The 24,205-nt window shown below is 47.0% G+C and overlaps 3 protein-coding genes across 3 annotated transcripts; all 3 read right to left on the bottom strand.

The window, feature by feature from the left end:
* Window positions 1–3,720: 3,720 nt before the first annotated feature.
* Window positions 3,721–8,352, bottom strand: LOC127774805 (uncharacterized). Its single transcript, XM_052301097.1, has 5 exons — window positions 8,031–8,352; window positions 6,580–7,272; window positions 5,156–5,498; window positions 4,970–5,047; window positions 3,721–4,217 (listed from the first exon to the last, which is right to left on the bottom strand). Exons 1-5 carry the CDS (start codon window positions 8,117–8,119, stop codon window positions 4,161–4,163), a joined length of 1,260 nt encoding a protein of 419 aa, XP_052157057.1. The 5' UTR covers window positions 8,120–8,352; the 3' UTR covers window positions 3,721–4,160.
* Window positions 8,353–14,232: 5,880 nt separating this feature from the next.
* LOC127774808 (cytochrome b561 and DOMON domain-containing protein At3g61750-like) lies at window positions 14,233–17,280 on the bottom strand. The gene is made up of 4 exons (XM_052301100.1): window positions 16,987–17,280; window positions 16,145–16,547; window positions 14,847–15,133; window positions 14,233–14,727 (listed from the first exon to the last, which is right to left on the bottom strand). The coding sequence occupies exons 1-4, from the start codon at window positions 17,143–17,145 to the stop codon at window positions 14,467–14,469; spliced, it is 1,110 nt and encodes a 369-aa protein (XP_052157060.1). The 5' UTR covers window positions 17,146–17,280; the 3' UTR covers window positions 14,233–14,466.
* Window positions 17,281–18,623: 1,343 nt separating this feature from the next.
* On the bottom strand, window positions 18,624–22,873 carry LOC127774802 (wax ester synthase/diacylglycerol acyltransferase 11-like). Its single transcript, XM_052301093.1, has 7 exons — window positions 22,314–22,873; window positions 20,258–20,869; window positions 20,078–20,144; window positions 19,891–19,982; window positions 19,545–19,760; window positions 19,247–19,384; window positions 18,624–18,928 (listed from the first exon to the last, which is right to left on the bottom strand). The coding sequence occupies exons 1-7, from the start codon at window positions 22,728–22,730 to the stop codon at window positions 18,779–18,781; spliced, it is 1,692 nt and encodes a 563-aa protein (XP_052157053.1). The 5' UTR covers window positions 22,731–22,873; the 3' UTR covers window positions 18,624–18,778.
* Window positions 22,874–24,205: the final 1,332 nt, after the last annotated feature.

The raw sequence follows: 24,205 nt of genomic DNA, 5'->3' as shown, positions 1-24,205 counted from the left end.
ATAACATACTATAAACCAAAAACCAAAGGTAAACATATTCCGTGGAAATAAAGAGGAGAGGGAAAATCAGCGGGTCATACATTTGTAGCCAGCTATAATATAGACTTCAAGACGCAACATGTGTATTATAGGTAAGACCAGATATTAATAGTGCATTATATGTTTACAAGTAACTATTATATGAGTAAATTTCAAAAACCTACAACTTTAATGACAAAATTATCAGTTTGCTACAACATTAGTAGCATGTTTCAGTTTGATGTAACAATAGCGTGGGAAATTATCACAAAACTGCAACTTTTACGTTATATGCTGCTACACGTAAAAGTTATTTTGTGATAACTAGTTAGGTGGCCCGCGCAATTGCGCGGCTAGCACCTACAAAATTATTTATTTTAACACATAAATTTTATTAAATAATCATCTCATTGTATTATGATTTTAAAATATTGATCCTTATTATCCCCGTGTTTTTAATTTTATATATTTTTAAAGTTACACTACTCGCTACCTCTTTTTTTTTTCACCCCCTTTATTTTTTTCATCGGATCTATACAAATTATATTTATCCTCCTTATAATCTTTAAAGTTTAGACCTTTTTGTTTCTAAAGTTTAAAAATTGGACCTTTTAACAGTTTCATAGATATGTCTGGTAGTCACGTGTGTGCACTTGTGCTGTGTGTCTGAATTTTTATGCTTTTTTATCCCAAAATTTAGGTATTATTTATTTATATTTGTTGGTAGAGTTGAATGTTTAAGTATTTTAATAGATGGCACTATTGAAAAAATTTACATAATTATAATTGTTTTATCATTAAAAGCATTTTAAGCATGAGTTATATCCTAAGTATTTACGTAAAATGTTGAATAAAATACATGGTCAAATATGTCTCTAAAAATTAAAGGTATCATCAATTAAAAGTAACAGGAGGACTACATTATTTTCAAGCGCAACAACATTTTCTTTTTTTAAGTCTTCGCTCTCACCACTTACCACTTCACCAGTCAGTCAGTCATGTTTACCTCTCTCATCTTCTTTTCCCCACTTCCACTTCCTTGCTTCCTGATTTTTTCCGCCTCCCTCTCTTCTATCATCTTTTCCCCACTTGCTTCCTGAAAATTTTCCCTCGTTCTCCCCTCCCAGTGGCCGGCGCCAGCCGCCAGTCGTCGGTTGCTTGACTTTTCTCGGTGTCCCTCCCTACTCCCCGTCCAGCTTGGCGTGGTGGAAACGTGGAAGGGCTCCAGCCTCCAGGGTCAGATCCGTTCTCATGCATCAGAGGTGTGCGGTTACTGTGTGCGACGAAGCCCCGAGGTCCCTTAGGCGCAGCATCTCCTTTGCTGTCCATGCTTGGAGCAGTGGATCTTTCAGGTAAATAGTAATGTGCATTCATATCATTTGTTTTGTCTCATGCAAAATATCAAGTTCTCGTCTTGCTTGTTGGATGTTTGATTGGATTCGCAATGCGAAGCTCACAGGATTCCTTTGGGGATGTCATAAAAAAATTGTGCTCACACACTCCATATCCATCCAAAATATTTGACATCAAAAATATTTGACGATGTATGGTTAATCGAGATTATTTCAGTCTTAAAACAAATACCATTGAATGAGTAGCTAATAAATTTAACAAATATGTAAACATGAATATAAAAGAAGAAGATGAGCAGAACATACCAAAGGGCCTTTGTGAGAGGAAGAAACCGAACTGGAAAAGGCTAAATTTGACGATAATGATCCGGCGACAATGGCGTCCTGGACATATTTTTTGCTGCTGTGTTTTGCGGACAGTTCAGTTGTGTTGATTGCTATTGACATCTTCTCTTGTTGTTCTGGTTGGTGACTCCGTTCTGGTGCTTAGTATTTATTGGGGAGTCAATCAAGATTAGCCAGGAATCAGTGAAGGTTGGCAGAGTCGGATTGTGTGTAGGGTGTTTTTATTTTGGAATCTACTGTCTTATTGCTATTATTGTGGTAATTGGTACCTATTACTACTGCACATGTCGATCCGTGTCTGATACTATGCCCGATTTATAGTGCCTGATATGTCTGTATACGTGAAACCAAGTCTAATGTTCCAAAATTTTAATTAAATCTCAGCCATTAAAATATAGGCCATCAACGACCAAGCGGTCGATATTTTTTCTTTTTCTTCGATTAACGTGGTAATTTCTAGCCTCTACGGTGAACGTGGTGCCTTCTTTTCGAGCTGTATTAATAGTATAATAGATAGATTTCCCACGCTATTGTTGCAGCAAAACAATAGTTTTATCACTAAAGTTATAGTTTTCTGAAATTTACTCCTATTATATAGATTGATTGTTAAATTGATTATAGATGATTTGAAGCTAATAATTAGCTATAATATTTACTTTAACCTTGCTCTCGGGCTCAGCGCGCTGTCGCTGTGGACCACGGATCATAACCACGTACTAGCATTATCTGCCTGCAGCCCGGAGGCAGCGGCGAACAAGCGTTTGGAGCTCGACGTTTTCCGTGTCCCCGCCGGGAGATGCGACGTGACGGGCGATCTAGCAGAGAGAGAGAGGACCAGCCGCTCGTCGTTTTCGCCGCCTCGGATTGTCCGTCAGAGCGCCGCCCGGCGAATCGCGCGCGTTGGGAGTTTTTGCTCGCCAATTTGATCCCTCCCTCCCCCCATGAGCTCCAGTGAGATCCCCGAATTAATCCGGCTCTACATCTCAATTTCACATTCTTGGTCTTCTCAACTGAAGAACCAAACTAAAGAGAGATACGCAAGAGATCACACGCCTCGCGGCCAATCCACCGACACGCAAGAGAGATACTGAACTACTGAAGTGAATGAAATCTCACCGAAGTAGGAGAGGATAGATCACCCGATCGGTAAGCAAGTTGCAGGGATTTTTTGCCATTTTGGCCGTGGACGAGGCACGGCAGTGGATGGCGGCTCACAGATGACGACGGCTGCCATGGAGAGGAGAGAAGAAGAATCCAAAAGCCGTTTGGTGAGCAGGGGTGCCCTCCACCAAACTGTGCCTGTGTCACCCAACATTAATCTGCACTTTACAGCCGTCCCAGTTATAGTACTCCTAGACTAATACTCCTGTATGCACTGGTCGAACTGCCATACGGAGCTGCATGATGGAGTAACCACGGAGCCTCAAAGCACCAAACATTGCCCGTGCCCTGTCCCTCAAAACCGAGAGATTTGTCCTCAGATCAGAGATTTTGATAATTTAACACTCCACAAAATTGAGGTTCAATTATTTGATACCCTATCCATTTCCCTTCACTCGGATAGTCCCACGTGTCATTCTCATAAGTATCAATTAAAATAAATTGATAATGAATAATATGTCAATTTGTCAAATTTCTACTGAATTTCCACGTGTCATTCGCATGATTTCCTAGTGGAACAGCAGAGGTTAGCTTCAGTCTAAAGAAGCTTGTAGTATTCCCTCCATTTATTAAATATACAAAAGTAGTTTATTTTAGAGAGATGGAGTACAGTAGCACTATAATCATATGAGCATTGTTTGGGCTCTGGGCCTCTGATGACACACTGCCTGCGAGTCTTCATCCCTGCAACCACAGCCGGAGGTCAGATCTGCATCTGCTGAAGCCGTACAAGGTTGCCAGCAAATGTTCCTGCAAAAGAGCTCGCCGTCGCAATGCACGGCCAATAGTAAAAAAAACACAGGCAGTCTATGCAGAAAAAATGACGGAAGAATGATACGCAGAATTGAGCGAGCTAACATCAGTTTTCTCCTTTCTTCTTCCTGAGACTCTGAATGTCTCTGACAGTCTAAAACTATTCACAGCCCACCACCATCACCACATGGCAATGGCCATGGATGTAAACCACCAAATTTCACCAAAACAAAAAAGAGAAAACAATTAGAAAAAAAAGCCGCCCCTAATCACCCAGATTTACAAAATGGAATCGAAGGAACAGCCGAATGAAAGTTTTTCATCATCCTTTTTTTGTCTGTTTTTTTCTCCTAAACCAAAAGAAGGCTCATGCTTGCATCGCCATCCATCTTTGACCTATCTTCCTCCTCTTCTTCTTCCTCCTCTACTGATCTTACGTTTCTCTTTTCCGCGATTTTTCTCCAGGCTCCAACGCGAAATTCACCCCACTTGTGCTGCTATCTCTGTGCGTCGCGCTCCGGGTTTTCGCGATCACTCGGAGTCGCTGTCCATGCTCTCCATCCCTTTCAGTCCCCTGTATTTTTGTTGCTGCAGAGGAGAGGAACAAAGAAAAACACATAGAGATATTAGATTTCTCGTCAGAGGCAATTGCAGATTTCGCACAACACAAACCGAACGGGGAGTACAGCTGTTAGCAAAAACACAACAAGAGACAAAAGGTCTACTACTTGGCACAAGTAATTCGACGAATCAACTAACGATGACCCACAGTTGATGCTGATTATTACATGTCCTAATCTAACTTCAGAAGTGCAAGAGAAGAAAGAACCCCACGTAAGCAGAAACAGCAACAAGACTGCACGAGGGACCCACGTGTCAGTGAGCCACAACGAGCGTTGCGGTGGGTCCCACCTGCAGGGTGACCGGGACAGCACGCGTTAAGAGGCTGCCAACGTGGGCCCACGTCCGCTCGTCGGCAAAAGATAATAAAGTGCAGAGATGCCGGTTAAGCACAGTCATCAATGAGCACCCCTCGCGCATTCACGGGCGTGGGCCCCACTCGACATAGGGGACGGACGGACGGACGGACGGACGGACGGATCGTTTTCCCTTTCGCTTTTTTTCCTGCCCCTTCGCTTTGATGCTTTCTCAGGCTTTCCCGGCAATTTTTTATTTTCACCAAATTTTACGCAACTTCAGACGATACTGCCAAATACTAGTACTATCGATTTTTAAGTAGTTAGGAGTATTACTGAACCTATCGATTTTTAAATACTTACTAACTTGATGCAAATCAGAGAAAGTGGATGTGGATAAAATCGATAGAGGAGTATATGTACCTTCTTGGTGGACTTCTTCTCGCGGACGATATACTTGGATCTGGTCACATCCGAGAGCCACATTCCTGGGCAGACGAACTGCACAAATACAGAACAAAAAAATCATGTCAGTTTTCTCATCAAGACCATCAAGCAAAAAGATGGTAGTAAAACACAGTTTGATTAGGTAGCATAATTTATCCATACGTTGACTTGCTTCTCGACAAGCTTGGGCCTCTTCTTGGGTCGCTGGGGCAGCTTGGTGCCTTTCATGGCCATGAAGTCCTCCTCCTTCTCCTTGCGCGACAGCGTCGTGTAGATCCGCGGCAGCTCGATCTTCTGCGCCGCCGCTGTCGCCGCCTTCGACGACGAGCTGGGCCCATGGTGGTCGGCGGCCTGGCCGTGGCCGCCATGGCCGGTGTGGTGCTGATACTTGGAGTCCGTCTTGGCCAGCGCCATGACCACCCCACCGGCCTCCGCCACCCTGTGCGCCGCCGGCCGCTGCTGCTGCTTCTCCGCCTTCGTCGCCGCCGCCGACTGCTCGCCGGATCTGATCATCATCATGCCGTCAAATTCAAGCATAGCAACAAAAGCAAACTCGCCACTACAGCGGTGGATGCTGGACACAACAACAAAAACAGAAACTTTTTTTTTTGTGTTTTTATCAATCTATCTATCTTAGCTCTAGTGGATGCAAGAGCAGCCAGGTGAAATGGTGGATGCAGATGAAATGAGCACAGCAGAGCACCGGCAAAGCGACTGCCAGATGCCAACCCACATAAAGAGGGAGGAGATGAGAATGAGATGAGGGTGCATGTGTAAGTGTGTGTCCTATTTTTATACCTATATTACATCAACACCTTCTATATCAGCTGCCTGAAGTTGATGTCACGGTTGATCGTTCACACACACACACATGGCACATCACCACACCACATGAACCAAAAGAAGCCATTAATGGACATATGGATTGCAATATTGCATACAGAAATGAAATGCTAGATCGACATGAATGGGAATGAGCCCACAGATTAGCAAAGAAAAGAAGAGGGGAAAGTGCTCTCCTCCTCGCTTGATGATGATCCTGACATGGACATGGTGACAGAGGCTAGTAGTACAAAAAATTGTTGCCTAAAGGATCTCGAAAATCAGGAAAGAGAAATTCTAAAAGTCGATTCTAAAAGCAGAAGCAACCGAGTGATTGACCACTAGTCCGATCAAACCAGTATTGCTACTACATATTTTTATTTTCATTGCTCTTGTTGTACAAAAAAAAAAAGGGAAAAAAATGGTGTGGAAAGAAAAGAGGAGAAGGTATCTTATCATCTAAACGCACCTCACCTCGGTTGCTAAAGATGGAGGGGGCGTGACAGCTCAGCTCACCATCCAGAGTGTGAGAGAGCGGGAGACCCCGAGCCGAGCCGAGCCTAGAGCCCCACTATACTAGAACCAAACCGGAAGCGATCCGATGCCGGCGACCGCGAGGCCACGAGCCCGAGAATACGGCTCGGTCCGAGGGGCAAAACCGGAAGAGTGAAAAATTCGGGGAAAAGGAAAAGAGGAGGAAGACGATGAGATGATGGGCCGGGCCGGGCCGGGCTATCCACCGAAGGATGGGTAAGTGCGTGTACCTGCTGTGGTGGGGGAGGGCGGAGCGGCCATGGTGGTGGGCGTCGCCGCCGCCGCCGCCGCGGGCGGGGAGGGAGGAGGTGACGCGGAGGGTGGAGCTGCGGGAGGGAGTCGTGCTCGGCGGCGGCATCAGCTTCTCCGCTGGCGCCGAGGAGCGGCGCTGGATCTTGACGCCCGCGGCGGCGGCGGCCTGGCGACGCTGCGGCGAGGGCGCGGCCGCCGACGACGACGAGGCGGAGGCGTCGCGGCGTCCGCGCGAGCGCTTGTTGTGTCCCCACTGGAGGAGCACGGCGGAGTCGGGCACCGCGCTGCCGCTCCCCCCAGCACCGCCGCCGCCGACGCCGGTGGAGCTCGGGGAGGTGGGGTCGGAGATGTCGGAGGGGTGGTGGCCGTGGTCGCGCTCGCGCTCGCGCGCCGGGCTCCTGCCTGGCGCAGCGGCTGCCGACGACGACGACGGCGGGGCCGGAGCCGGTGCCGGTGGCGGCGGAGGAGGAGCGCGAGTGCGCGGCTTGGACTCGAGCGATGCGGATGCCGCGGCGAGGTAGGGACTGGTACGCGCGCTGTCGGCGGCGGCGGCGGCGGCCGGGGCGTCGTCGTCCTTGCTCGATCTGGGCCCCGCCGCGGGCTTCCGGCTACCTCCGCCACCGCCGCCGCCATTGGGGAGCGGGAGACAATCAGGGCTGACTCTCTGAAATCTGCAGCAGAATCAAACAGAAACACAAGAGCGATTGGATCAGACGAACAAGGTCTCCCCTTCAGAATGGAGGATGAAACGAACAGCAAAAACTCTCCTTTTTCGCGAGAATTCGCGACAGGAAAAACAGTAGAACATCCCCAAATTTGCAGAGTGCAAAATCGAAGACCAAACGAAACCATTCAGAGATCTGTTCGGCACAAACCAGCACACCACACAAACTCGAGAAAACGCTGAAAATCGTGGATATCTGAAACAATTAGGCCACTCAGGGAACGAAAAATCTTCAGCCGTGAGCTCTCATCCCCATCAGCACGGAGCCGACGAAGAACAAGCACAAGAACGAAATCGACAAGTTACTCAGAAACCAGTCAAAGTGACCATGAAATGGGGAAAAAAGCAACGAAATTGCAACAAGCAAAGATAAGATACAGCCGGACCGAACAGGGACGAATTGGCAAAATCCAGCAGTAAACCGAACATAGATCAAAGGATGCCTTTTGTCAAACAAGGAAATCAAGACGGCACACGAACAGAAATCCGACGGCGAGCAAGAAAAGGAATGAACAAAACTTGCCTAAATCGGGCGGCGAGAGCCGAAGCGACACAAACCAGAAGCCCAAACGAGCAGATAAAATCACACCTTTGATCTCGCGAAAGAACGCAGCGGCAGCAGCAGATAGAATACCCAGAAGCACGGCAGAAAATTTTCAACGGCAGCAACGAACGCATCAGGGGATTGGAGATTCCAGGCCTCACCTCATCATGTCCAATGCCGATGGGGGTTTCGCCGGGCTCGACGACGCGACGTCTCGAGCAACGGCGACGGCCTCGCCGGAGCCACGCATCAAATCGATGGCCTCCTCCCTCTCTACCTCTCCTCGCCCCTCTTCAGTTTCCCCCCAATCACACGCACTCTCTCCCACCTCTGCGCCTCACTCTACAGATCAAACATCTCGAGCCGAGAAGCCGAGGAGAAATTGCGCGAAGAAATGAGTTTCTTGGTGAATCTAACAGCGAGACCAGAAGAGAAGAGAAGAGAAGCGGAGCGAGCAGCAGCAATGGCGATGGAGAGGCGAGCCTGACGGCCCAAGGCTTTATCGTTTCCACTCTTCCAACAATGCCCTCCATTCCTCGCACCTATTCTCAATTCTGCCACCTCTACGACTGCACCTCGAGGCTAGGGTGTAGATGTGATTAGCACAAGAACCAGTGGTGTTCGAGTAAAATCCTCCAATGGCAGGGAGTGTGATTAGCACCAAATTCTCTGGCCTAATGCGAAACCAGGCCCATGCCACAGTGCGGGATTAGCTCAGAATTCCGGGGGGCGGTTTGCATAATCACGCGTCTTCTTCAGTTCATCCCCGTGCTCCGTTCTGCAAGCCACCCGAGAAAATTCCTAGCGCCACCCAAGCTCCGAGTCATCCACACGATCAGTCACTGACAGTGGGTCCCAGCTCAGCTCCGAGTCACCCACACGATCCAGTCACTGAAAGTGGGTCCCAGCTCAGATCCGAGTCACCCTTGATCCAGTCACTGACAGTGGGTCCCAGCTCAGATCCGAGTCACCCTTGATCCATTCACTGACAGTGGGTCCCAGCTCAGCTCCGAGTCACCCACACGATCCAGTCACTGACGGTGGGTTTGTCCTCGCAGCACCTGCGCGGACAAAATGGACACTGCCGTGTGGGTCCAGCAACTACGTGGCCCCAGAAAAGCAGAGTGATATACATCTCGTGTGCGATTTAGGTAGGAGAAGACGTGACGTGGGGGTTGGGGACGGACGGCCAGGATTGGATAGCGTGAGGACGTGGATGTGCTTATCCACTTCCACGTCACGGATTGATGGGTCATGGGAGCGCGAAGAGGGAGGAGAGCGTGAGGACTCCCCGGGTCTTGCGTGGCCGGTACTACGACTACGAGACGCCGGTTTCCAGAGTTTCTTACTTTTCAGTTACCAAGAAAAATTAATTTTATCCAATCCAAAGATGTTTTAGAACAAAGTAATGGGATTGGTAAAATTCTATACATGGATCACTGTTCTATACGAGGAATACGGGCCTGTTTAGATCCATTTATAATGGCAAATGGTAAAAGTTTTGGTGGCAAAAGTTTTGGCATTGCAAAAATACTAGTTGGTGTTTAGATGCATGTTAAAGTTTTGTCATTCTAGCACTAAAGTGAGAGAGAGAAAGAGAGAGGAAGTGGTCCCAAAGCACTTTTTGGCACAATTTGCTATTATGGACTAGCAAATGCCAAATGCCAAATTGCCAACTTTTGCTACTAGTGTTTAGATCCAAAATGGCAAAAAGTGCTACAAAATGGCAAAACTTTTGCCATTTTGGAGGATCTAAACAGAGCCTACATTGATTTCGTGCCTTAACTTACTTAGAGATCCAGTTCATTTTGAAATGCATAATTGAAGAAAACAAAGAAATATAATTTTTGATAATTAAATGCCATGAATAGTGAGGCCATATTGGAAGTGAATTTGAGGTGTTTGGTTCAATCATAGAAAAATCACATGAATTTCAATTTTGAATGATTTAGATATGAGAGGGAAGATAAAGAGACATGTTAGCTTGGACCTATGAGAAGAGGAGGAATATAAGGATACCGGTAGGAATTTGATAACCTCGGCAGAGACCAAGGCCCACTGAGCGACGGTGACGGAGACGGGCCCTGGGGGACGGTAGCGACTCACTGATCAGGCAGCCATGCGAAGAAGCTTGAGAGAGTTTAGCAAATCGGAGTCGAGGCAGATCCAAGCGAATTGTGGTGCAGATGACGATGAGAAAGAAAACTAGTGTGGTTGGGGGGAACAGCTCCATGCTTCGGCGACAACTTCAGCCCTCCGATCAGAGATGGGACAGAGGAGGCATAGGCCCAGCCACCAGCTGTGGTGACCAAGCAATTCACTATCAAGCGAAGAATGAAAAAACTAGGAGGAGTATAGGTCAAGGAGATCGGGAGCGATGGATATATAATGGCTTGTTGTTGCCTAAAGATGGCATGGACGCATAGACGATGACGAAAAGCTAAGCGAGAAGAGGTGGGGCGCCCCCAAGAGACCCATCTTCCTAAGGGCGGCAGTAGTGGGGAAGTTTGTAACGGCACTAAACCACCCGCTATAATGACATGAAAGCTTGTGTGAGAGAGATGGTAACGTGTAATGTCAGTTGTTGCGTTGAGCATCGAGGGGCGGTTTATATAGAGAGATAGAGGAAATATGGAAGGATCAAAATAGAAGGGCGGACTCGATACAATTCAATCATGTTTTAAATAAACTCTAACACTAAGAACCAGCAACAATATAAGAATGTATTTGGGAGGTTGAGGATCCATGTAGCTAGAGGAAAGACAAAATTGTATTTCTTGCATTGCAACACAACCATTGAATTCAATATACTCACAAGATTTCTTCTAACAATCTTTTCTTTATATGTCAATCATGTAATTGCCATCTTTGTAATGCCTAAAAACCGTCGCATGGGTAAGAAAGCCACGCCACGGTTTGTATACCGGTCTGTTTGTATTGAAGGAACAGAAAGCACAACAATATCCCCGCAAAAAAAAAGAAGAAAGCACAACAATACACATTATTACAAGTGATCCACACTAAACATAGTTTTTTTTCTAGATAATGGATGGTTATCATTGTGTCAAAGACACACAAAGACCAACAAACACACTATTATAAATGGTCCATGCTAAATGTAGTTTTTATTGGTAATGAATGAACCACAAATACATCACTAAAAAAGATCCACACAAAGTGGAGTATAAATAAATAAGACAAGCTGCTAGTATTAATATGATAAACAAATGCCAAAATTTCAATCCGTGTTTTATAACCCAAAGTTACACTCCTGCAGTTTTTATGATATTTTCCATGCACATTGGTGCATCCATATGGGGCGAAAGACGGAGTTCATATACCCATGTGTAGCCTTAGGGCCAAATCCAGTGGTATGAAAGTATGGAATCCCCACCGTTGCAAAGGAAGGGCATCTCTCTGTTTTCATCAAGTGTGGTCGTTAATGTGATTGCCACTCTTTGGACCTCTTCATGTCACCTTCGGAGTTTGGATTACGGGCAATTTAATGCCTAATATAATCCATTCAGATTTCAGACCGACACCGGAACTAAATCTCCCGTCACGCTGCATCGCAAAAATATCCCAAACCTACCCTCATTAGCAACGTATGTTAGGCTGTGCTACAGTAGGATCGGTTTCCTTGCCTTACTTGTACGAACCCCAATTTGGTGTTTTCCTGGGTGCGAAATCAAGTCGTAAACAAGCCAGTTGACACACCAAATACGCACGTACGCTGACCGCAGCAATGCAGGTGCAGGTGCAGCCACAGAGCCAGCGCTTGCCGTCGCTGATGCGCGAGTTGCGCCATTGCGGGCGCCGAGCGGACTGCGCGGTTGTGGCATGCAGCGGGCCGCTTGGAGCGCGTGGCGTGCGTGGGCTGCTGCGGCTGCTTTGCTTTGCTGGGTTGGGCGGCACCGGCGCGGCCTGTATCAGCGTGAGCCTGCCGCCCGCCGCGCAGCCTGCTGCTCCAAACGAATTCAGATCATGTGTGCAGTTATAGTAAGTAGTAACGAATGCAACTTTAACAGTTGGAGCACATTATAACCGTTGGATTGATAGAGCTAAAGGCTCAGATTTGCTGTGCCTTGCTATTACACATTCACACCTTGATGATATAGTAATCGCTACAGGAGAAATTCACTACAGTAATTCATGTTTTCTAATGGTCTGAGGGCCCGTTTAGTTCCCAAATTTTTTTTCCCAAAAACATCACATCGAATCTTTGGACATATGCATGAAGCATTAAATATAGATAAAAAGAAAAACTAATTGCACAATTATGGGGGAAATTGTGAGACGAATCTTTTAAGCCTAAATAGTCCGTGATTAGCCATAAGTGCTACAGTAACCCACATATGCTAATGACGGCTTAATTAGTCTCAAAAGATTCGTCTCGCGGTTTCCAGGCGAGTTCTGAAATTAGATTTTTCATTCGTGTCCGAAAACCCCTTCCGACATCCGATCAAACGTCCGATGTGACACCCAAAAATTTCCTTTTCCCCAACTAAACACACCCTGAGCTGTTGGTTTTTATTCATCAGCTACATTGCAATTGCTAAAGTTGAAGGCATAGTAATGACTGCACCTGAACTCAATCCACTCCAAGCGGTGGTGTGATTGGTTCTGAACTTCTGATCCGGATGTCTCAGAGAGCTCACAGTTTTGGGGTAAGAAAATATTTTAGGGACTAGAATTCCAATATTTTTAATGAACATTTTAAGGTTCCGTTTGGTAGAGTTACAAACTCCAACTCCAGTGGAAACCAGCTCCAATAGAAACTGAGGTGGGTATAGAAAGTGTTTGGCTAGATTTGTCAGCTCCACGCTACCACATCTCTTGTCGCCATTTCATCAAACACCTTGTTGACGCCACTGCCTCCGGCGGTCAGACCACGCGTCACCGACGCCACTCCACTCGCGTGCCGCCAGCAGTCAGCCCGCGCCTGCCAACGCCGCTCCGCTCGCGTGCCGCCGCCAGTCAGCCCGCGCGTCGCCACCTGCTGCCACGCGCATCGCTTCACAACCGCGACATGCGCCCGCCGTCGACTCCACCGCAACCCTTCGTCAGTCGTCGCCTAGGTCGGGAGGAAGATGGGGAGGAGAGAGAACGAGATGAGAGGGGTTTGAAGGAGGTAGTTCATTGGCATTTTTGCGTAAATACATTAAAAAATTAAAGGGTAGTGGGTCTTTTGGGGGTAGAGTGGAGCTGTGGAGGAGAAAAAAAATACAGCTCCACCCCCGTAATACAAATTTGTGGAGCAATTCTATTAACTCCGCTCCGAAAAATGAAGAATCTGTACCATTTGGCACAACTCTAGCTCTAGGTAAGTTGGAGTTGAGAACTAGAGCTGTGCCAAACGGGACCTAAATTCTCTAGAAGTCGTTGGCACCACTTTGTTGTCGCTACTTCGTCTGGCTAGTCACTCTAAACATGTGCTAGGTGGCCGACCGCCTCCGTAGTCATGGGCTAGCACACCCTGGTCGTTGTGTCCTTTTCGATCAGCAAGAGGACAATATCAATCATATCTTGGTCGTATGCCCGGAAGACTGGCGCTCAAGGCAATTGGGTAGCCATACAGTCTGTCGATGCGTGAGAATTTGTTTTACTAGTGGCTCTCACCAAGGTTCTTCGACGAGGGTTCAACACTATTGCAACTCTTGTAGCATGGACAATTTGAAAGGAACGGAAAATAGGATGTTCAACTTTCAACAGAGATCCTGGGCGGAGGTAGGGAAGGCTATGGCTGCGGAAGGCGGGGCTTTTGGCGTTTGGCTAATGCGTTAATGCCGACGTTAGGAGTTTAGGGCGTGTTTGCTGCCCTCAGATTCGCGCCTAGCTCAGGCGTCGATCTCAGGCGTCCAATTTCGGTCGCCTGCGGTCGGATCGACCTGCCTGAGCAATGGTCTCCAGGCGAGGGCAGCAACCAAACAGCCCCTTAGCTACTAGGGGTCCTGGTGATCACCAACTTCTGTAGCGAGAATAGGTTTTCGCAGTTTTGCTCTTTTCAGTTTCCCCTTTCCCGTTCCCCTTCTCTTTTTTTTTTGTCTTTTAGTTGGCTCATAAATAACTTTTATTTCTCTTAATGCAAAGATGTGCTTATTGAATATTCCAAAAAAAACATTTTGAATTTTGAATATATTTTTGCTGAATCTGTTTTTTTAGCTGAATTTTTTTGATCGGTGCCAAGTCCTACCGAGATACTCTTGTGTATTCAACATTTTGAAAATTTCGATCAGAAATGTCCTGAACTGTGAACTACTATCTGGTACGCTGTAAACTCCTAGCAGCAGTTGTCCTATGCACCATGACCGTCATTGACTTTTTCTGCTAAGCAAGTGGTCTTACACCTCAGGACAGTGCATCTCAGAAACAAAAACGAAAACCTATCAATTGTGGCATAGTGCAACTGCACCTGCTCACGCTTACACTTTTTCACAGTTTCACTTGACAGCAACATGCAGAAAATCGAACAGCACAGAAGGCCAAAAAACAATCACAACACCACCAGAGCTAAGACACAGTCCAGCGCCCAAGGGCACAAAAAAAAACCAAAAAATAGTGGGTTCGCGGCATCGACGGCGGCCGCCGGCGCCGCGCCTAGTACGTCGGCGTGGGCTCGCTTTCCTTGGACCACCTCGTCCGCAGCATGAACTCCAGCCCGATGACGGCGAGGAGGATGATGGCGAGGTTGAAGCCGTACCCGATCTTCCACGAGTTGTCCCCGCCGCCGACGTGGATACCGAGCACGATGTTGACGGCGGCGAAGAACAGCACCAGCCTGCCCGACCAGTGGTGGTACCAGTTCCAATACTTCCGGTACTTGGAGTCCGTGTTCGGCCGCAGGAAGAACGCCAAAATCTGAAACATTTCAGAAAATCATCATCATCATCAGTTCATCTGTTCTGTTCATGCAGTGACCGTGCTTGCTTTCTGCAAGAACGGAGCAGAGAGATGTGATGCGTGCAATGGGTGACGACCTGAAGGATGCCGAGGACGAGGATGAAGATGCCGAGGCCCCTGTGCGCCGGGATGTCGGCCTGGATCTTGTTGTAGAGGGCAACTCCGGCGACGACGCCGGCGAGGCCGATGATGAAGGCGACGAACTGGACGCCGACGTGGAGGTAGAACCAGAGAGGGTCCATCCGCCGGAAGTAGCGCGCCAGGATGGCGCCGATCGGCATCAGGACGCCCCACGCGAACAGGTTCAGAGCACCGTGTGCCCTCCTCAGACCGTAGGGGAACGACCCGTCCACGAAAGCTTTACCTGCAGATTCATCAACTCTGCTGTAAAAAAAATGTTTTCGAAAATGCTCCCTCAAGTTTCACAACTATCGGCCTCATCTTTTCGCTTATACTTATGCTTATCAGCCAAAATTTAAATTTTCAACATCAAATTTAAAATTGATTTGGGGTTTTTTTTCATTAAAGTTTATTTTTCAGTCTCTGTTTTTAAATCGCTAAGAAAATACATATAAAAGTTTTATTCACAAATTATTTTTCGTTTGAGTGATACGATGGGGCCGTATATTTAGGATGCAACACTTGATTAAATATTTATATAGTTTTTTAAAAGATAAGTAGTTAAAGTTTAAAGATGAATATGAGTAGTATCCAATAAGAGGTCTAGTATTTGAAGACGGAGTGTGTAAAAGCATCTTGTTGTGCACATAATGCCACCAAGGAAGAATGTTGATACGGCAACAGAAAAGTGGCGACTGACGACTGAAACTTCAAGAATCAAACACCTTTTTCGCTAACTGACACATTGATTACAGTTCAAGTGATATTGTCAGCTCATTTTTTAAGGTATATAGGATCGACTAAGATGTCAACTGTAATTTGTTACTCCTATTATTCAATTTTCCAGTTAGGTGCAATGTCATTCATCAACAGATTTGCTAACCACCGTCAGGGACTTCACTCTGAACCTCACACATAGTGCAGCGAAAATGTCAAGTTGTCCAAATTAAACAGAGGGAGAGAGGAGAAGATCAAGATCAGGTTGATGAGAAGCATATAATATACTCCCTCTGAAAATTATAAAACGTTTTGACATTGGTCAAAGTCAAACTGCTTCAAATTTAACCAAGTTTATAGAAAAAATAATACTTTCAACTCAACACAAATTTATTATGAAAATATATTCAATTATTGATTTAATGAAACTAATTTAGTATTATAAATATTACTATATTTATGTATAAACTTAGTTAAATTTAAAATAGTTTGACTTTGACACGTCTTATAATCTGAAATAGAGGGAATATATATGTACCAGTGGTGAAATCGAAGGTGAAGGATGTCTTGTCCTGGTGCTTGGTGAGCTTGTTGTTGACGGGGATGGAGGAGCCGAAGGCGAGGATGATGTGCTGGTGGGTGAGTCGGTAGGAGAACTGGAGCTGGAACGCGACGTAGATCCTGGCCTGCTGCACCACGACGGTGTGGTCGTGGTTGTTGGAGTTGGAGACGAGGAAGCCGCGGTTGACGACCACCTTGCCGCTCGTCTTGCCGCGCAGCGCGAACTGCTTGACGTGCGGGAGGCCCTTCCGCCCGATCCACCCGACCATGGCGCTCGAGCCCACCATGAGGCCGTCCCGGGAGAACCCCATCCCCACCCACCCCGTGCTGTACATCGTCGACAGCACCACCCTCAGCACGTTGTTCTTGTCTTGGTGATACTGCGCATATATGCATTGGAGTATGTGAGAGTCCGAATTTTTAGAAAATGGAAGTGATTTACATTGTCATAATTGTATGAGAGTCTGAATTGAGATTGTTTTGGAATGGTAGAGTCGAAACTAACTGTAATACTTCAGGATTTTTCTTGGCAATTGTGTGGTTTGGTTTGCTCGAATTCACTGTTTTACTGTCACTGAAAAGTTACTGGCTTACTGCTGCACTAGCGAATCATACATCAATTTCAGTTGGGCAGTTGGCAATGTCCTAGCAGGTTAGGTACAAACTAGATCCACCTGAAATCCTTGCAGATCTCAGCTCATTGCAAGCACACGCAGAGTACTGAACTTAGAGCTAGCTATGCTCGAACAGCGCTACACAACCTCAATTATGTGCTGAGAAGAACAGGTAAGAACAATGGCGGTGGGAGAAACCACTTACCCGGAGCACGAAATTGTTCCAGACCGGCTGGCAATTCAGGCCGGAGTAGTTGCCGACGAGCACGCCCGGCAGCTCGGTGTTGCAGCTCTCCTGCGCCGCCGCCGCCGCCGCGAACGCCACCACCAGCACGGCAACCGCCGCCGCCGACACGCGAGCCATGCTAACCAACCTCCTTCCAAGACAATGGCAATGGCGACACTAGCTTAGCTGTGTGCCCCGCGCGCGGCAGCAACGCGAGAGAGAGAAGCTGCCCGGTTTAGGAGGAGGAGAGAGCCGGTTGATGAGAGGTTGCAGTCATCAGTTGGTGGCGCTTTGGATGAGCTAGTAGAGGAGATTTTGCTGGTGGCGTGTCGCTGCGGCTGGGGCCCCGTGGTCTCTGCGCGCCTATGATTGGTGCAGCTAGCGGAGGAGGTGTGTGGTTGTTGGTGGTGCCGGTTTGGGTGTCCCTCTCCTTGCGCGCGCGGCCCGCGCCGTCTCGGTGGATGGATGGATGGATGGATCTCCTCCAGATCTGGAGGCGAGCGAACGGACCGACGCTCGCACGGTGTGGGGAGCTTGGAGTGCAAAACGGGCAAAAGCGGCCCACGACCCCACGTATTCGTCGCGTACGGTTTGCTACGGAGCGAGATCCTCTACTGTTGAAAAAACCGTGCCGTTCTCCATAACTTGTGAGTCCAGGACCTATCATGAAGATAGTGGATTTTAAAATCAAATAGTTATAGAATAATTTGAGAAAATGTATTATTAACATGCCACTTTACAAACATGCAAAATAAAATTCAACTTCTACATATCACAACCGGAAAAACAAATTTAATTATGAATACACATTAGATGGTTGTAGTTTAATTTGTTTTTTCGTTGCGAAATATAGAAGTCGTATGTGTATATATATATATATATATATATATATATATATATATATAGAGAGAGAGAGAGAGAGAGAGACGCACACCAAATTAAGCTCTGGTGAAAATTACCATATAGTCCTAACTGGAATACTAGCTACTTTGAATAACCATGATGAGTAGTCATTTCAAACCAAGAATACACCGCAGTTCCTGCCACGGTGGAATCATGGATGAGCTGTTGTTCCTGGAAACCCGATTAGTAAATTTTGAATCGTACGCTGTTGCACGGCCCCACGTTTATGCTCCTTGCTAAAACATCAAGCATTGTGGGACAATGGATAGGAAGTTAAACATCAAATATACTGGGACGGAGGTAGTATTTGTGTAGTGATATATCACATATTAATATATCTACTTATTTTTTTAAAAAAAATTATAACCATTTGAATGATATGTAAATAATAAGTGAACATCCTTTTAAGAGTTTAAAATAGTTTTCCCTATCAAGAATAAAGTCATGTGATTTTGAAGCAAGAGGTTCTGATCCGTTTGCTACTGCTGCGCCGTGAACACGTGACATGGATTGTAGCATATTCGTAAGAGAGTTTCTATGTGGGAGGGAGGTGTGGTGAATCTGTGTACGTGCTGTGAGATTCGGGTTGCTTCTGTTAGGAGATGCAGAATTCCAGGATTTGTAGAGCCGTAACCGTTAACAGGACAAGCCGGACGGTCCTTTCAGGGAAAAGGAAATCTGAAGGACCGACATGTCAGTAGATGGTGTCAAAATTAGGCAGTCCAGATGGGGCCATTTTATTGTGACAAGAATATTGAATGCTGAAAATTGTGGTACAACTAAGTTTTTACTGATTGGAGGGTGCACTGTGATTCTTTGTGCTTACTACCAATCTCAAAAAGTGAGAGAAAAAACAGTCTAGCTGCTTCTATGATTTTGTTGAAGCTGCCTGCCGGATAAGCCTGAGGGACTCAGCGAAATCATCCAGCAGCTGGTGAGCATCCGGGAACTGTGCATCATCGACGGCGAGGACAAGCTTGATAATGTTCATGTAGCTCTGGTAATGTACTGTCAGTGCCTGCACATATTCAAATGAAATGATTGGGTGCTTTCAGGTGTGCCTATGTAAAAGTCGAAGCACTCATGAGTCATGTCTCTTTGACAAAAAAGGCTTGCAATCACAACTGGAGAATTATCATTGGAAATGTTTCACTTTATGCCTGAAACTTAATCGCTACATGTCATCACCAAATTAATTAAAAACGGTGACTTCTGAACAGTTATCTATGTTTCAAGCAAAGCAGGTGATAATATATCAATGACGTGTGAAAGCTGACGTGCAACCTTTACAAATGAACTTATTTTCTCATTAAAAAAAAAACAAGTGGTTACTTACATGTGGATGCCCATATACACTTGGGGCAATGTACTCGATAGGATGCCCGTAGAACTCCACCTTCTCTGCAGGTCCGACCATGCTCGAGAATGACAGAGTGGTATTAGCGAGCATGCCATGGCAGAGAGCAGCTGCAGTCTACAGAAGTTGCCATGTACATTACACCAATGAATAAACAGATTAATTAACTAAAGACAAATGGCCTCAGTTAGCATCTCCGGTTAATGATCGACAAAATTCAGATAATAAACTGCTCTACTAATTATCCCAGCAAAACATAACGTAGAGAAATCAATACCTTAATGCCAAAAAGTTTGACTATTAGGTTGCCGCTCCAATAAGTGAAGATTGCTTCCAACGAGCTCTTCTTCCTGTCAACTGTTCTTTTCCCCTGACGAATATATTCAAGAGGATCGTGGAACATGGCTATACGGAAAGGAAGTACGATGTAACCAATTAGATTTCCCCATCTCGCAACATTGTTCTTGTTGGAATTCATCATTTCTGCCAATACCTGCTCAAAGCAGAAACAAAATATCCAAAAGTTCAGTAACTATCATGACTTGACTGCTAAAAGGAACTGAAATACCCATTCATGAAAATTATAATAAGAGTGGACAGATCATAATGAATCCTTTTCTTACATGTAAGCCAGGTGTTTTCCTGATGTTAACAAGAAGAGCAGACCGCACACGGATGCGCTTTCGTCGCGTACGCTTCTCGCTGTTCGTATCATCTGAATAAGTTCAGAAAACATGACTTCAGATGCAGCTAGCAGTATATATACTACGTACGATTAGCCCATGATAACTTTGGAGGAAGATCACTCACTTTCTTTGCGGAAGTAATAGCGCGACAATGCTGCAGAAGTCACTCCAACTAACACATCATTCACAGTCTGAAAAAACACCAGGAGGAATGACATTTCGTATGATGTTTCAGAGGAGTTAAGCTGACATATGCAGTTCAGCAAGAACTAAGAACCCAAGAATAGGGAGAAGATGGTCTTACACACTTCATGGCATTCTTGACGAGCTTGACGTCGTCGAGGCTGAGCGTGCAGTGGACGAACCGCTTGCGCCGGAACTCGACGCCCTCCGTCCCCATGAGCGGCGTGCGCGCGTCGCGGAGGAACAGCGACGTCGCGACGAAGCAGGCGACGTCGACGAGCGTGTGCAAGGCGAGCACGAGGTAGGACCAGGCCCACGCGGCGAGCGCCACGATCCCCGCCGAGAGCGGCGGTCGCCGGCGTGCGTACACTGGCCCGTCCCGCCGCGCCGGCGCCGGCGGCAGCGCCGGCAGCCTCGCCGGGTCGGCGGCGCTGCGCGTGCACGCGATGAGGAGGGACAGCAGCGAGACGCCGTCGCCGAGGGAGTGGTGCATCCTGACGGCGACGGTGGCGGCCGCCTCGGAGGTCGGGAAGTCGAGGACGTGGAGCTCCCAGAGCGGGCGGGAGTGGTCCATCGGCTGCGTGGACAGCGTGGACATGTAGTCCTCGATGACCTGGTCGGGGCTGGCTGACGTGGCGGTGGGGTCCAGCTCGGGGAAGATGAGGTGGTCGTCCAGGTTCACTGTCGTCCGGACCCACCGTGGCTTCGCCCGCTTGCTCGCCTCATCCGACACCTGCAGAAATGCACTTCTTAAAGTGTTTTTTTTTAACTGTACGCTGAATGCGACAGGTTCAGAAAAAAGACAATGGATACAATGGATCAAGCATTACCGACAGTGTTACACTATGAAAGCTAATTTAAAAATGGCAAAGCTTTTGCCTTTTTTAAAAAAAAGAGAGAAAACACTACGAACACGTACTATGCAACTAGGCATAGCAACGCTGTTCCAAAGGATTTATTCGAAAGCAATTGATCACGTAGTAGTAGGGTTTACAAAATCGTATCATTATCATGATTATTACATATGGTAATCCTTATAGTTTTTTTCAAAACATGGTATATTTCGTGGTAATCGTACGGTTTTCGTGGTAGCTATATGATTACAATGATAACCATTAAATCGTGGGGCGACGGTAATCCCACCTAACATGGTTCGGTGAAACCTAACTACTTACCACTGGCAGTTAACGATTTGCAATACGATCTGGAGGCCTCTAGCAAACACACTACAGATGTTTGTTTCACCTGGCTCGCAATCCATACACGGGGTTAACGAAGAAAAGCGAGCCGTCCCCGTGCGTACAGTGACGGACTGACGGTACTTAATTCTGACGTTGATTTGCTTCAAATCCCGCACGTCGCGGAATTATAATCCACATGTCCGGTATCTGCTTTCAGCTGGAAAACGTGGACGATCCATCGCGATGAAAGCCAGCTTCTCGGATGATTCTCTCCACATTTTCATGCCAAACGGCTGCTCCCGGTCATAAACACAGTAGCTGATGAGTAGCGATAGTCTAGGACGGCTGCTCTGTATCTGCCACCGCATTAATAGGAGGGCATGGGTGCAGTATCAAACCAGCTACTTCGCGATCCAAACCATAAATCAGGCAATAACAGCCCGGTTAACTAACACAAAAGAGATTTGACGGGGAGTAAAGGTGATGGTGATTCACACTGATTCGTGGCTTCGCGCACTATCTCTCGCCGGGATTAATGCTCGCTGAGCCAATGGATTGGTCGGTTCAAGCATCAGATGCCTTCGAGAAAGCTAGCAAGAGCATTGTACACACAGCACAGCCACTTCCTACTTTTGTCCCAGCTTGTTTTTGGCCGGAGTCACGGCCGCCGTGCGTATCCTCGGAAGCAGCCATTCTAGCCCAGACAACCGCAAGAAAGTGAGCCGGCGAGGCGCCAGGAGCGTCCATCCACCGGAAAAATGAAGCAGAAATCAATGCTTCCACGCGGCCCCAGAATTTTTTTTTTCAAGTAGGAACAACGTGCGCGTGTCAGCGTCGACAACGGCGGTCTCAACTCCATGTGCGCCCGAGATGCGGGATGCTTCAGCAAATTTAATTTTGCCACCAAACGAGCGCATTTTTTTGGGTGCAAGTTGGCGATCGAGGACGAGATGAGAAATCGATGCAAAGGGATCATGGAGCGGTGGGTTTAGTTACCTGGACGCTGCAGAAGCGGGGGTGGCGGACGAGGGTGGCCTCCAGCCCGGCGCGCGCCGCCGCGACGTCCACCCGGGCGCCGAGCCCGATCACCGCCACGATGTAACAGTTGAAGTTGGTCTCCCGGAACAGCCGCCCCGCCGGGCTCATCGGCACCGGCACCGCCGCCTCCACGTCCCTCTCCCTCTCCGCCTCCGACGCCGCCGCCGATGCCATCACGCTCTCCTCCTCCTGCCGCGCCTTGCTCTCCCTCTCCCTGCCGGGCGAGCCACGCGAGTCACGCGACGACGTGTCTATCGAGAGCACCCGCTTCCGCAGCGAGGAGGGGGAGGGGGTAGGGGTAGGGGAGGTGGTGGTGGTGGTGGAGTAGGTGGAAGTACTCGAGCTGGCAGGATCGGCCGTCGAGCGAGGATCCATCGGCGCTTGTACGGGCGGTGGCAAGTGTGGAATGTGGACGCGGTCGGGGGCGGCTTGACGGTGGGGACAGCGACGGCGGCGTTTGGGAGCTTGCCTTGCGGACTCCGGCGTCCGGCCGGGGGAGGACCGGGACCGGGGGTTGCGTGCGGGTTCGCGATTTGCTGCGTCGTCGCTTTGCTGTTCTATATAGGCGACGCGAAGCGACGTGGCGCGAACTACCCGACCGTGCCTGCCTGCCTTTGGGGTTCGGACTCTCGACAGTGGAGGTTAGTTGGCTGGGCTCGGCGTTTCGGGTAGTCGTCGTTCTTGATTGGTTGGTTGGGCTCGGCGTTTCGGCTAGTCGCCGTCTTAATTGGTCACGGAACCCGGAGGAGTTACGACTCACGGAGTCACATGTAGGACTACGGAGTACTACCTCCGTCTAAAAATAATTACAACCATAAATAAATATCCGTGTTTAACGTTTTGACCATCCGTCTTATTTAAAAAATTTATAAAAAATATTAAAAAAATTAGTCACACATAAAATAGTATTCATGTTTTATCATCTAATAACAATAAAAAATTATTTTTTTCAAATAAGACGAACGGTCAAACGTTGAACATAAATTATACTAGAATTAAACTTATTTTTGAACGGAGGGATTACTAGTAGTAGTACTGCTCCATGACTCCACTGTACTACAGCCTACAGGGCTGTGTTTGGGAAGGGGCCTCCCGGCAAAACAAAGCACCTAGAAGTATAGTATTTACTAATTTTTTTAAAAAAATAGATTAATATGATATTTTAAGCAACTTTCGTATATTTTTTTTACAAAAAACGCACCGTTTAGCAGTTTGAAAAATATGTGCACGAAAAATAAGGGAGGGAGGTTGGGAAAGGGAGGTAACGAACGGAGCCTAATGGTAGGTATAATAGCAGACTATTAGTTAGCTATAAATATATTTTAATAAGATAAAATATGAGAGAGAAGAGCAGCGGGCTACAATCTGTAGCCAGCTGCAGCACGGACTTCAAGACACAATGTGTGTATGACAGGTAGGACCATATATTAATAGTATAGTAAGCAACTATTGTATGAATTGGCTTTAGATTAATTGAAGCTAGTAGTGGGCTATACTATTAAACTTGTTCTAAACTAAGAGCAGATACAATAACAATCTATAAGCTAGCTATAAATATATCTAAAGTAGATAAAAGAGAAGAGAGAATAGCAACGGGTTACAGATTTGTAGCCAGCTATAGCACGGACTCCCAGACACGTGTGTATGACAGGTGGGACCGGATATTAATAGTGTAGTATGTAACTATTGTATGAATTGACTATAGATGACTTAGAGCTAGTAGTGGCTATAATATTAAACTTGCTCTAAGAGCCAGGCTAATAATACGGCCGACTTATTGGCTTTAAGGTTTTGTAGCATTCTCACGGTCTACCCATATAATAGTTAGCTCTTTACAATTAATACTGGGT

The sequence above is a fragment of the Oryza glaberrima genome, chromosome 5 (assembly GCF_000147395.1).
Source record: "Oryza glaberrima chromosome 5, OglaRS2, whole genome shotgun sequence".
Classification (NCBI taxonomy): domain Eukaryota; kingdom Viridiplantae; phylum Streptophyta; class Magnoliopsida; order Poales; family Poaceae; genus Oryza; species Oryza glaberrima.
Note: the sequence above shows the minus strand (reverse complement) of the source record. Positions and strands in the feature narration are given on the sequence as shown.